Source organism: Pseudoliparis swirei, chromosome 20, assembly GCF_029220125.1.
Source record: "Pseudoliparis swirei isolate HS2019 ecotype Mariana Trench chromosome 20, NWPU_hadal_v1, whole genome shotgun sequence".
In the NCBI taxonomy this organism is placed as follows: Eukaryota; Metazoa; Chordata; class Actinopteri; order Perciformes; family Liparidae; genus Pseudoliparis; species Pseudoliparis swirei.
The window spans coordinates 16,845,233-16,859,648 of record NC_079407.1 but is presented as its reverse complement, the minus strand read 5'-3'; the positions used below and the strand labels follow the sequence as shown (position 1 = coordinate 16,859,648).

Below are 14,416 nucleotides of genomic sequence, written 5' to 3'. Positions count from 1 at the left end.
AAGCAGTCAAACATACCATGATACACCAGCTCTGGGAATTCTCTTGATCTGGCCCTCGGTGCTCACATTGCATATTCTCACTGGTCCCTCGTGGCAGAAAATGTGCTGATTAGGGCGGTAGTGGTTGAAAACTGCGAGGCAAGGACGCTGGTGTTGTTGTTTTTAGTTTTAAAGGTGGACATCTGGGGAGAGGTGAGGTTGATGTGTAAAAGGGCTGAGTGAATAAGTGATCCTGGTGCAAAGCTTCAGTGTGGCATTGAGGTTTTGGTTTGGTGGAGCACGGCCAACATCCCGAGATGGATCATAATTCTGCGCGCTCGGGAACTCCCAGAAGGCTTGCTCCGGGCCTCGCGTTAGCTGTGGTGGAGAAGCCATGCCGACGGGGTGCTCTGCCTTGTGCATTTAAAAAAAAGCTCAGACTTCCCTCCCTTTCATTTTCTCCACTCAGGAGACATTGAGGACAGCCTCTCCCTAGTATCCTTCTTTTCTCTCTCCCCTCCGTGAGCTCAGGCCTCCTCCCAGCCTCGGTCATCATTCTATTACCCCCTCATTGCAAGGCCTGGATACACTTTTGAAATGCTAAACCTCTCTTTGGTTCTAACCCGACAGGGGGGGAAATACCATTAAAGAGGCAGAGAGGGAGAGATTTAATTAGAGCAGTTAAAAGAGAGACTGCTAATTAGTTGATTCATGTCTTTGGTTCCTCCCCCTCTTAGCTATACTGTCATAGTTAAGATTCCCTATGGTAGGAAGGTTTACCTTCCCCGAACATTATTTCCTGTTTATTACAAATTTCGAAACATAATTATGTTCATCCACACAGTGCGATTGATTGCTTTCAGAGATTCATGTTGAAAAGCCGCTCTCATCCCGAGCTGCATCAGCAACTTTACGTCGCGTTGCTCGGGGGCTGATTCTGTCACACAAAGACAGTGATCAAAGTAAGAAGGATGTGCTCTATTTAAGAGGAAGTGCTGGAAAACATAATTAATGAGAAAGTGACCTTGAGATTCGCTTTTATAGGACTGTTTTTGGAGTCCACCCTTCAGTTTCAAATAACCGGGTGCATTTTCATTTAACTACAGTCGCTCTGAGATGGAAGTTTAATTTTTATTTTAATCATGATCTATTATCAGGTTTATGTTCTTTCTGCAAATTGGTGAAATGTTCCTTTAAATCTAATGTGACTATTGAAATGAAGACAAATGAATAATTATTTATGTTTTACTCTAGATATAGTGTGTTGCCTTTTCTGTAAAAAGGGCCACCACTATTGAACCCTTTGAACAGGAACAATGCCTTCGACTCATCCTAAAAGCCTCTCTATCTTTACCTTTGCAAAAGCTTTTAAACGGTACTTTTCCATTTGTGAGACTTAGTCAATTCTTTTCATTCACTTTTTCAGTATCTCTCCACTCTGCTATCCTCCGTCTTATGCAATCTCTTTCTCTCCCTCCCACGTCCGCTCTCCTTGCCCATACAGTCAAAGCTCTAATTGAATAACAATTCTAGTCTCAGGGTGAAAGACAGGTTCTTTAGGCTTTAAGCAAAAGATTGTTTTTGCCTTTTGCTTCGTGTCTTTCACCAAGTCTTAATCTGAAGCCCATTCAAACGACAAATTTCCCCTTGGGGATTAATAAAGTATATATCTATCTATATCTATCTATCTATCTATAAAAATGCACTTTAGGTTTAAAGCCACACCTTCGTTTCCCTACATGCACTTGGCTTCCGGAATCACACCTTTGTTTGACTCATTGTTGCCAAATGTCCGAAGGCACTATGTGATGACTGCTATCCTCCTTTACTACTTCTGACACTGAGTCTTGACAGCCGGTGTTTATCCCATCTTATTCTGGCCTTTAATCAGAGCATACTACTCACTTCTGTCTCCACCTCTGCTTCATGCTGTGGTGATATGGATGGCTATCCTTTCGTCATCTCGTAGACCCAGAAGTGTTTTCTTTACACATTGACTTTGATTGAGCTGACCTCATGCCTCCATTCTTTGCATTCTAGTATGCCAGGGCAGACCACACCCTTCTTGACACTAATTAAGCATCATTTATGGATTCAAAAGTATCTTTATTTGCTGCCTCACTGTTGATCACTTTTGAAGGGAGAAGTTGGGGAAATCAATACAGTTCAGTGTCAGTGGAAAGAGAAAGATATCCTCAATGTGGTTATTCCCACTTACACAACTGATTGGGATACTTCCTCTCTTGCATGTGTTACCTCGCACAGATCTTACTCCCCCCTCCGTCTCCAACTCTGGCGGAATACAGGTTTTCTTAGAAATGATCTTCAGACGTAGACAGTTTTTCTGCTGTCAGATGTAGACAACTGACAGATGCAACTTAAGGGATACATTCATGACCAAGTCATTTCAGTTTAAAGATGAAAATAACAGTATTTTGTTAAGTGCCTGGACAGTTGGTATGTCTTTTGAGGAGAGGACGTGGTAAGTGGGTGCTGGAAAGCAGACATGCCAGTGAGCAGTTGTCTGCCGAAGGAAATTTAATTTTATTGCCAGACTGGGCACAGTCTCCCCTCTGTGGACGTCTAAAAAAAAGGCTTCTTGGCAGACTTCACCCCTTCATTAATTTTGACCAAATATTTACTGTGCATCACATGCCACTCTCATTTTTCCAGCCCAGGTTTCGAACAGTTTGGGGCGATTTGTGTTCCATTTAGCTGGAATCAGGCCATGCCCCACTCAGCAGGCCATGCTGGTGTCTCTGGGATCTTGCCATATGAGAAACTGGTTTCACTGAGTCTTAACCTACGTTATGCCTCTGGGAGCCACGTTTCGCTTTAATAATACCTTCTATCCCCAGCTCCAGAGCAGTGGTATGAAGTCGCATATGTGCATGCACATACACAAGCTTTCACACATTGACAGTCCGTGCTTACCCTTTTAACCTAAAGGGCACGAAAAAGGGAATGTGCCACGTTTCTGCACTGAGGCCTTACCGTTGTAGCCTCGACCGAAAGCTGGAACTGAAATTCTCTTTCAACACCCAGCTGTCTGAGATTTGCTTTAGAATGTGTTTGGCCGAACATTTGGAATAGCCTACATAAGGTCATCGTCTCTGCTCTCAGGGACTGTAACACAACACTGGTCCAACGGCAGAGCGGTATCAGCCGCTGCCATCAACTAAATAACATTTAAAAAGCATTAGGTGCTTTTTGGCTGTGCCTGCCCCGATTCACTTTGGCATCTCTTCAGAGCTGTTCTTTTTCTTGGCACCGAGCCCAAATGCCATACTCCCTTTGGCTGGGCTGTGCCAGCTGAGTGTGCTGGTCCTTCCTCCTCCTCCTCCTCCTCCTCCTCCTCCTCCTCCTCCTCCTCCTCACTGTTTGCCAGACCCTGGCATGCCTGCCCCTCCACTCCCGGCCATCATTGCTGGTCAGAAAGTCCCAAGACTGACCTTGGGAGGAGCAGACCATTGCACTGGATTTAATGGCCGCAGAACTGAGCAGACACGACAGATTTAATTGCATTAAGCATACAGTTTTGTTTACATTAAACCTGCAGTGCTGTTTCCATTTCTCTGCAATCATTGCATACTGTGTAGAGTGTGAAACAGAGCCGTACCCATATACACATGTGAATACTATGTTTATAATCCACACTATTAACTACATATTTGTTTAAAAAAATACTCAACAAGTTTTGTTTTTTTGCTGAAATGCAATGTATAGCAATTGATAGAAGACCAAGTCAGCAGTGAGATTCCTGCTGTCCCCTATTGGGATATAAATGTACCAGCATATTCAATGACCCCTGCTTCTCCTATCCTGCTGTTGCAGGATGCTTTGATGTATCACTGAAAACGCACTGGTCAAACCTCATTAATAACTGGCAATGTCGGAACACAAAAACAACATGTAATTGCCCATTCACGCTCCCTGGTGCTTCTTTTCTGTAATCCCCACCTCTGCTCTGAACCTTGACTGTGGCGCGTACAGAGGCTTCTTATTAGAGGGTGTAAGCCTGGCACATATTAATCACCGCTCCTTTCCCGGGATCTCTGCTACGCAGAAGGAATGACTTCCTTGACACCGATGTTGGAGTTCTTTCATAAGAAGTTCGAGCCGAGTTTTCTTCTGAGGTCATTGCTGTGAATATGCAGGGTCAACTTGAGGGGGCTGCTCAAAGTCATACACAGACAATAATAGACCGATAGATAGATACCAGCCAGACTGACATGCGCACAGAACAGACAGACCAACTCTTTGCTTGCATCCAGAGCCAATTTGACAGGCAGCTTCCTCACAAGGATTCCAGTCTTTTCCACGACATCTTTCCTGCTTATCTCAGTGAATGGATATAATAAAGCATTGAAACTGTGTTTATTCTGCAGGAATGAATTCTGCCCTCGTGGCCTTCTGCAGACTTTGACAGCTTTCATTGGTGTCTAATGACGCTCACTGGGGATGCTCGGCATCAAGAGGAGCTACAACTCATCCAGAATTGTGTCCCCTGGGTTTCTGTTGAAAATTCATTATTGCATGGTATATCTTCTCGTTTTCATGTCTTTTCCCAGTTACTCCCTGTTGTTATGTTCCTTACAATTTATGTGACAATGCTATGGATATTTTAAGTGTGAGAGGAAAGCCTTATTCATATTGCTAATTAATCAACCACTGTTTTACAATGGAGTTTATATTCGTAACTTGTATCTATAAGCTTACCAAAAAAGAGTTGTTTTTTCTACTATAGACAATACAAAGATGTCTTGGCTTCCGTTGACTTAAGAGGTGTTTCATGAGCATCAGCGCTCCTCCTGTCATAATTGTGATCACGCCTGGTGTCTTTCAAATGTGTTTGGGAAAGCCTGGAGAACAAGTCGATATACTGCTCCCTTTGTTGGAGCTCCAGACGGGGGCCCCAGAGCAGGATGGACCCCAGCCTCCCAAAGGAGCAGTCTGCTGGGGCTGTCTTACTCCCGGGCCTGACCTGCCAGGGGAGCAGGGATGCGTTTCCCAGCTGACACAGTTCTGGGGCTAGTGCTTCAGGGCCATGGACAGTAATTATACCACAGCCCCAGAAGGTCTGTTTGTTAGTAACCGCTGGCCTTATCCATAGAAGGGAGTGCTGCTTGTTTACGGGAACGTCAGCAGATTTGGCACCTCTGTATCATACATGACAAATGAGCATCAGCACAATCAAAGGCAATGACAGTGATCTTAACATGTTATTCGTCCCCATTTACAGAACTGCTGAAAACTGTTGTGTTTTGTCGTTGATCTACTTTGAACAAATGGTAACTTCTCTGTATATCACACCTCCCTGTTGTTTTAAATGAAATGATGAATTGTGTTTTGAGCCTTGCGGAGTTACGACAGTCGGTGGATTTTTCTCGGATTACTTCCGCAACTTGATTTAATGTCTAGGCTTTAATCATAACAAAGGTGCTTTGTGTCGTGTTTGCATTACTGTGTGCCAAAGCCATATTAATCTCAAACATCAATAGGAGCTATGTAATCATCTATGATTGTGTGAACTTGGTCTCTAAAACAGCAAATACAGATAAACAATCAAACAGTTTATTGCTGGGTGGCAGTGTTGTGGGTTAACTCTCAGGTAGTGAGTTTCAGGTTTGCTTTGATAAATATAAAAAAAGGAAGGACAAATTTGGACGGCTGTACTATTTTTTGAAAATTGATATCAGTTCTCAAGTGCTGCTGTGGTATCAGCGAGGTAACCGTACCCCGTTCTGTTTGGTAAATGGAGACAAAGAGATGAGGAAAGAAAGAGGCCATAAAGATATCCATCATCCCCCTCCATCACCCCACCTCCGGGTCCCCATACACACTCACACATGGGGCTCTAATCCTGCCTCTTAGGAGAGTAAGTGATAGCCTTGTGTAACATTAAAAACAGGTCTGATCTGATGCAACTGGCAAAGTCATTCATGCAGAGCATTCCATGGTGGGTTCCTGATGTTGAAACAGAAAAAGATTCAGTTTCTCTTTCCTGGTAATGTCATCTGATCAGCAGGAGTAAGGTGCCCTGCCTTATTCACTCTGCTTCCGTCTCTCCCTCAGTTTCTCCCTCTTATCTCTGGCCTCTCTCTCCCTTATCTCCTCTAATTCACCAGGAAAAGGGTGCCTTTTCTTTTGCTTTCAGTCATTTATTGGCAGGCAGCGTCCCGAGCAGGCGTGGCTCCGGTCTCCGCCTGACTACCCAGAGGGACTCGCCCTATGCTCTTATCTCTGCCATAAATCCCTCTTAAGTCCCCTAATCACAGATTAAAGTGAATGTAGATAGGGAGTGCCCTACTGTGCTTGGCCGTGCTTATCACAGACCCATATTCCATATCTTTGCCAGTGCTCAGCTGGACATCCGATATGAGGTGTGATGATACGGCTCGGGCTACGGCAACACCTCTCAATTTCAGCATCGGCATACCTTGAGAATCTTTATAGAGGCAATGAAACTTTACCACGATATAAACACATGCAATCATAAGCGGATCGTTTGTCCTATAGCGAGAATTGGACTGAATGACCCAGCATTGTGATGTTTGGTTTATAGTTCTAGGGTGTAGACACATTATCGCGTCTCCCTCTACCCCACGGGACCTGAGTGACATCAGATCTAAATTGCCTCACTGTCCCTCTCCCCTGTGAGTTTTCTTGGGTAAAGGGCAGCTGCTTGGCTACTTTCCTCACACTAGAGCTGTGAGAGACAGAGAGATATTGGCTTTTCATGCTCAGGAAATCATTGGTGATTCTGTACCGCCACCAGGTCTTGGCGATTGGCTTTCAGAGAACAGAAACCCACTCACAGCTTTGGCCACATCGCTTGATCTTGTTCTTACTTATATGCGTTTGACATTGATTTTGAACGCCTTTCCACAGAGACCCCAAACTGAAAGCAAGCGTCGTCGCAGCTGAGCGCATGGCGTTCAACTAATCTCGAATTTCAACGGTTTCTACTCCCAACACCCACCTGTCTCTTGGACCCCCCGACCAGGAGGCTGCTAAAGAGTTTTTGCCTTTAATGTGGCTCTCTATTAGGTATTAAAACTACAGACCGATCTCTAACTCCCTTCCTCTCCAAGATCCACCACACCGAGGACGCACTGGTGAAAATTATTGTGTAAATGATGACCCCGATAACCACTAACGTTAATCACGAGACAAACCGAAGTAATTTTAATCGCCCTGAGCACCTCAGAGATATTCTGAGACAGCATTGCCCTGGCATCCTCCCACGTAAAGCAAGATGCAGAAAAAAGGTTCACAGCGTTCGTTACTTGAGACTGCCGGGAGGCAGACACAGTCACCGCTTAAGAGTAGACTTATTATAGCTGCCGGGGACGTTTTAGGATGCACTGAGTACCTTTTCTCTTTTTTTCTCTTTAAGGATGAATTTTTCTCTCACTCTCAATCGTTACTAACTCTGCTTTTCCCCGGTTTGACTTTGACTTCGTCTCATGGGGGTCCGGACCTATGATGAGATAACATGATCTGCCTGCCTGGATGTCGTCTGGGTGGAATTCCTGCTCATGACCTACGCCACTGTCCACTCGCCCTCCTCCTCCCCACCGCATCGGAGGTCTCCATCGGGAATATGCCTATATGAACTATTCATACACTGTAAATCTGTCCTTCTGTACACATTTACATCTATTGCATCTGTCCATCCTCCTCTCCCTTGCTCTCCTGTTGCTCTCTCCAGGTTTTTTTCCTTTTTCCTGTAGTTGGGAGTTTTTCTTTTCCTGGTCCGTGAGGTTTGGGGGGGGGATGTATGTACAGATTGTAAAGCACTCCGAGACAAATTTGTAATTTGTGAAATTGGGCTATACAAATAAACTGAATTGAATTGAATTGAATTTCTTCCTCTAGGTATTGGTTTTTGTCTGTTTTTTTTACCTGCCTTTCTGCTTCTCTCAGTCACCTTCATGCAGAGAGTAATTAGTCATAAAAAGCTGCACTCGTAATGTTTGCCAGCTTTTAATTGCAGTAGGGCAAACATGCAGTGTTTAAGCAATGACCCTGGCTCTGACAGAGTTGACCCTGTCTATCTGAGTCTCGGTTGTAGTTCCAAAGGTCGTCTTTTAATGCTTTTCGGCATAGTCGTTAGATTGACCCCTGCTTCCCAGACACGTAAGCTTTGGATGTTATTGCATTTTCTTGCAATTGACATCTCAGCTGTTTCTCTGACAATAAATGTTCCCAGTGAAATTCTTCCAATACTAACTGTTGCAATATGTAATGATACACAATAAATACTGGGGCTCTTGCCATAGCTATAGTGTAAAAGCTACACTGCAGACTGATGTCTTTGCTAACAAAACAGCTGGTTGAATGTGCAGTGTAGATGTCATATCCTTATAGACCGTCTCACTGCGCTGCAAACTACGTCAACGTCTATAGTTGCATTTCTCCCCCCCTGTGTCCAGGCCATGTCTCGCTCCTCTTTCTCTCCTTAAATAAAAACATTTTTGTAAACTGATCGTGATAAATTAAATAAATGATAGAATTAAATCGATTTTTTTCTGTCACCTGATATTAGTATGATGTCTTTCAGCAATCCCAAATCTGATAGTGTCCTGCTCAGTGGACCCCATTATGATCTATTTACATGATCAGTAACAGGTCATCTTGTCTGCATATTATTTCATTGACAGATTGAGGGAGCAGGCTTATTTCGTGGAGTAGAGATCCAAAGTAAATCGACTTGTGTTGGAGGGTGAAAATCAAGTTTAGCCCCAAGATAGGCCGAATCGATATGCAGCTGGTAGCCATAATGTTAATATGTGATGTATGACCAGTGATCTAATGGGCAGTCGAGTGACCTTGGCTTCTTAAGAAACCTGGCAAATCCCACAAGTATGCCCTGTCCATCAATGATTGGACTGGGGAAAGAGCCTGGTTTCAGAGTGGGCAAATACCCCAGAGGTCTTCATGTATCCTATGATGCATACAGATACTGTGTGAGTATACGCGTTAGCGTCTGGGTCTGGGCCCTTGCGGTGGCTGTGCGAATTCAGTGTGCTTGTTGCTGCTGTTGGGCTCTCATGGTTTGCTGTTCATTATCGAGATTACTTTTAGCAGAGAGAAAAGTCCTTGTTTTAATCACCTCCACAGCAAGCAAAGGCTCTCCCTCAAGCATAGGTGAACTATTTGCGTGTGTGTGTGTGTAAATACATGAGAGAAAAGAAAGACAGTGCTCTAGCTAGAGAGAGTGTTACGGGAGAAGGAGAATCTTGCCTCAGGCACCAATCGATCCGATCCTTGCAGTATACGTCCCAGCTTCCCCTCGGTGAGACTGTGTATTGCATTAGCTCATCTCACATTTTCTGTCTGGAAGCGAGGAAGGGGGAGGAGAGGGGGATCGAGAGTAGGAGTGAAGGCGGTTTAAAAGCAGCAGAGGAGAAGGAAGGGCAGCGCTTTGAAATAAAGGGAGAGAGAGACGGCGAACAGTTCTGCTCAGTAGTGAAGTGTGCACTCTGCTCCTCTCTTGTTTCTGTTTGGTGTTCAGAGTGTGTTGTAGGGAAGGAGTGAAGTTAGCTGGTCAGCCTTCTTCTGAAAGAATGCACCTGTAGAGGGAGAGATGGCGTTGTGTGTGTGCCATCATGACATAATCATCACACCACCTTGTGTAATGGAGCTGAACTGGGCTCACTCAAAGAGTCTACATGGGGAGCAGCACACACACACACACTTGCACACAATGAATTACATCAGGAACACGGGAAGCATAATAGCTTTGTGTAACACACACTTGCACTAAGGAATCCCACACTTATTAGAGTTCAGCATGAACCGCTGAATGTGTGTACACCTGCTGTTTCTTACCAGCTTCCCCGTAACACGATACTGTAACCTGTTTATTGTATTTTCAGTCCGCGTCTTAATCATGCATATCCGGTGTAATCGTCTACAGCAAACAGCCGCTGATCAAACACAGCGCTCCCTGCTGCACAGCTCTGCTCACAGTGGGCCACATCTAAATAGTTAATGGTTCAACTTCTCCCCATAAAACCCCAAACATCAGACCATTTCAAATAAGAGAGGAGCTCTCTAAATCAGGAAGGGAACGGGCTTAGCGGATCGTGGCGGAGCACTTCAAAGACGTCTTTAATAAAACATATTAGCCAGCCTTGTCTGGTGAAGGGCAGTGGTAGTGGTGCAGTGGCTGCGGTGGTGATGGGCCTGTGAACGGGAGCATAGTGAAGGGTGTTAGCTCCAGTATGCTGCCGACCAAAAGGGCTGGGCCTCGTTAGCACAATATGATCCGTAGGTTCAAAAGCTTGTGACGGGAACAGGCTACAAATTGAGGTTGATTAGCCTGGCAGTGGTTCAGGTATAGTAAGCACAGACATGCATTTTTTATAAACTTTATTCGACGTCAGACATTCCCGCTTAAAGCTTGATATGCTGTCTCCCAGAAATGCTTTAATCTCTACAGATACGTTTTTTCTAATACCTATATAATGACAAGCTGAAATACCGAGATTTATTATTTGATGTGTTGCCATTAAATATTTAATCACAAACTCATTAGCTTTTGTAGAATTGCTCCAGATATTTTGTAATAGAGTGTTCTGTGGCATTAAATCCATCGGACTGCATCAGTAATATTCTACAATCGTAAGAGCAGCATCTCATTAATTATTTTAAATGAGTGGCCGGTTGGCTATTTCGATTTTTATTTATTTATTGCCATCATTGCAGCCATAAACAACCACTGCAGTTTATGTCTAATAGTTTTTGAAAAGATGTGTGCAGGAAATAGACTTGAAATTGTCTCCTTCTTTGGGAGACACTTTCAAAGGAAATGAGATTTGTGGAAGAACAAGTGTAGAAGATGAATGCCCAAACTAAAACAAGAAAAAAGTTTGCCCTATCACAAACGGTAGTCTAGGAATTACTTGATCATGATGTCCTTCAATGGGGTACTGCATGAATTATATTCCATTGACCACACCACACATTTGCATTGAAGTGATTCATCTTTCCACGGAGCTGTCACTGATTATGCTGACTTTAACAGAAATATATGGAGACCATGAGAAGATGCCTTCTCAGCACTGGATTTTGTACTTTAGCGGGGGAAGGGTGGAGGGCACATAAATGAAGCAGTGTGGCAATTTCACGGGATGCTGGGTAAATTAATTGGAGGCCTGTACCTCCAATTACACCAGACTCTTTTTAATTGGTTCTGAATTAGCTCCAAAGGCCAATGCTGGGAGATATGGCACGGCTCTCTCTCTCTCTCTCACACACACACACACACACACACATACATACTATTGTGTGGAAGCACACAATGCATTCACAGCCATCAAGTCCCACCCTACAGGAATTAACAACAGGAAGCTAATTTGCATGTAAAGCAGGTTTGATAGCCACAGCTGACTGGTGGGACACCATTAGTAATGGCCTGAGATAGCACCCCTCTGTTTTTCTTCAATAGAGAAATCTCTACTGCTGCTCTTTCATCGTCCCGAAGATATGCATTTAATCCATATTTTATGATTCATCTTTTAATTTCCTTTTACCTGACAGGTCTGTCTTATTCCTGTTTACTGTTGCCTCCTGTGTTCTTCTTTGCTCTCTGAAATGACGGAGTCGCATAGCTGGGGCAGTGCACGGCTTAAATATAGAAGCTGTTAAACGGTCGCTTCTCTCACAAAATGGTAGTTTATTTGGTCTTTGCTTCTGACATCAGCAGTACCTGTTATTAAACGTAAAATAATAAACTCACTTCTTTCAAATTATATTGTCTTTATGTAAATGAAATATATTAATATGGTTTATCAGTATATTTTGTGGAGAAGTAAGGAAGCACACACACTTGAGGAACACCAATATCCATTCTAGTACGTTTCTCATCCTAACATGTTGAAAGAAAAAAAGATATCCCCAGAGCATGAGCATGAATATAGGTTGAACTCTTAAGAATTGAATGGAATACTAACCCTGCATGGTTAACATATCTCTGCTGGGTATTTCAAGGGTGCCTGCTATATTAATAACATATAACCAGAGGGAGGTATAGTTGCCTTTAAAACTGTCCTATATAGTCTATGACAACATGCAAGTCGGTCCTATGAAACCAATTTCATCATAACATGGTTAAATAAGGACTTTGGAATCCATTCAACGGTGTAAATCCTCCCAGATATAAACTTTTATATTGGCCATTTCTTCTCAGGATCCCGTCTGCGCCAAGAGGACGCTGCGCCCCGGATAGTGGAGCATCCATCTGACCTGATTGTTTCCAAGGGGGAGCCCGCCACTCTCAACTGCAAAGCGGAGGGGCGCCCGACCCCGACAGTGGAGTGGTACAAGGATGGAGAGCGGGTGGAAACGGACAGGGACAATCCCCGTTCTCAGCGCATGCTGCTACCAAGTGGCTCCCTCTTCTTTCTACGCATCGTCCATGGAAGACGGAGCAAACCGGACGAAGGTTCCTACATCTGTGTCGCCCGCAACTACCTGGGAGAGGCAGTGAGCCACAACGCCTCGCTGGAAGTAGCCAGTAAGTGCAACACATCCTCTTATTTATTCTTCGACCTTTCCGTGGGTTTGAATGGAAAGGTTTGGGTTGAGATGCCGCTGAATAGCAGGCTCCAGTTTCCCTCAGTGTTTCTGTCCTCAATGTGTTCATTGAGTTGGATAATCTCTTAGGAGATGGGCAGGATGTGTTTGGCCCAGCGGTCTCAGTAGGGTTGCAGAGTCTTGGGGAGAAGTGGCCTGATCATTCCAGGGTGAGTGCTTCACTAAAGGGCCCAAGGTAGGTGGTCAGGAGCTACAATAGGAACAAAGCCCTTTCTGTTTTGGCCCTGTTTAAATGTTTTGTCCGAGCGATAGATATGAGGTTATATATCAAAAGGAATACAATCATTTCATCTGTGTTTTGTCATCTTTTAATAAGGAGCATCCAACTTATTTCATTAAAGTATCAATTATTCCCTTTATTTACTGCCTCACTCATGTAACAACAGGCTGGCTTTGATATAAAGTGTATTTAAGCATCTCTAGTGTCAACAAGCGGTCGTGGAGAGATATTAGCAGGGAGTATATTTGGCAGTCAACGGGTGTGAAGGAAGGGAAATAATCTTTGTAAACCATTTAGTCTTTGTGTGAGTGGTGACCTGTGTTGACAAATGTGTTCCCATTATTCTTTAAAGGCTGCTGTCGTTGTTGAGGTCAGTTCTTCATACATATTATCTCTTTGCTCTCTTGACTGGCTGAAAGTGAAGGCTGAGGAGGAGAGCTCAGATATCAGCCGCCCTTCAAGCATGCCCAGAGTCTGTCACCAACCCGCTCACTGTAATCAGATCAAGATGAGGGGAGAAATAATTGTGTGTGTGTGTGTGTGTGTGTGTGTTTGAATATGGAATGTTTCGGGTGTTGCTGGTCTGGGCATGGGCTTCAGGCTGTTTGACGGTGATGGTTTTGGGTATGAGGTTGCTGTGCATTTTAATTTTTATGAAAGGTGTCTGGAGAGTCCAGATGCCACAAACTGCTGTGCTCTTAATGCCTTTTTCAATATTTTACATCCTAAATGTCAGCTAAGTGAAATTGGTAAGAATCATTAGATTAGAGACGATTACAGGTTTCCATATAATAATGTTGGTTTTATAATGTGTTCCATGAGCTCAGCTGTCTCCTTTCAGGTGTTATAATATGTCCTCCAATATCTGATGCCAGCCAAACTTACAAATATGAAATGTGAATATAAGAACAATACATGATAACTGTCCATAGGTCATGATGCTAGATGTATTCTCCCCAGTAGTACATGATATACAGTGTTTAGGTGGGTTTCTCAAGTAGAAAAACAAGACACTTGGCAGGACTCGTGAGGACCAGAGGACCATTGGCTCAGTCTCAAGTTTGGACTGCCCATTCTGTATAAGGTTCCAACGGACCCATAATGACAAGCCACTGGGCTCCAGCCTTCTCTCTCCTTCTCGCTTCATTGGTGTCTCTCACTCCAGTCTCTGCAGCTACATGTCATGCCTAACTACATGTCATTATGTTGTCGCAGCAACCAGGATAGATCCCTGCCAAAAAATAAAGGTTGTAGAAAACAGGACACACAAGTTTTCTTTCCAAGGCTTCATTTAAATATTGAATCGGGTCAAAATGACCCGAAGGCAACACAAGGGTTAAACTGCAGGGTGAAGACATAAATCTGGCACATTTTAGAAACGTTTTAATGCCCTTTGGATGCTATGTTATCAATAAGGATGATTATCATGCCTGAACTGTTATGAGGTAAATACTGTAGATATTTTTTTAATTGTTTTACTCAGTGTTAGTTGACATCACAACCTGCTTTTAATTTCCAATGAAACTCTGAAGAAGGAAGTTGTGGTTTTAATTGTGTTTACCTTGCCGAGTCCTCCGCCTCTAACGTTTTCACTTTAAAAGCTAAAAACAC

The 14,416-nt window shown here is 43.7% G+C and overlaps 1 protein-coding gene across 8 annotated transcripts in view; it reads left to right on the top strand.

Annotated features, from left to right (window-relative positions):
* robo1 (roundabout, axon guidance receptor, homolog 1 (Drosophila)) overlaps window positions 1-14,416 on the top strand; it is a 228,977-nt gene that overhangs the window by 102,881 nt on the left and 111,680 nt on the right. For all 8 annotated transcript variants that reach the window (XM_056440345.1, XM_056440346.1, XM_056440344.1 and 5 more), the window contains one exon: window positions 12,179-12,505. In XM_056440345.1, the coding sequence (XP_056296320.1) occupies window positions 12,179-12,505 (327 nt within the window). The remainder of the gene's footprint in view (window positions 1-12,178; window positions 12,506-14,416) is intronic.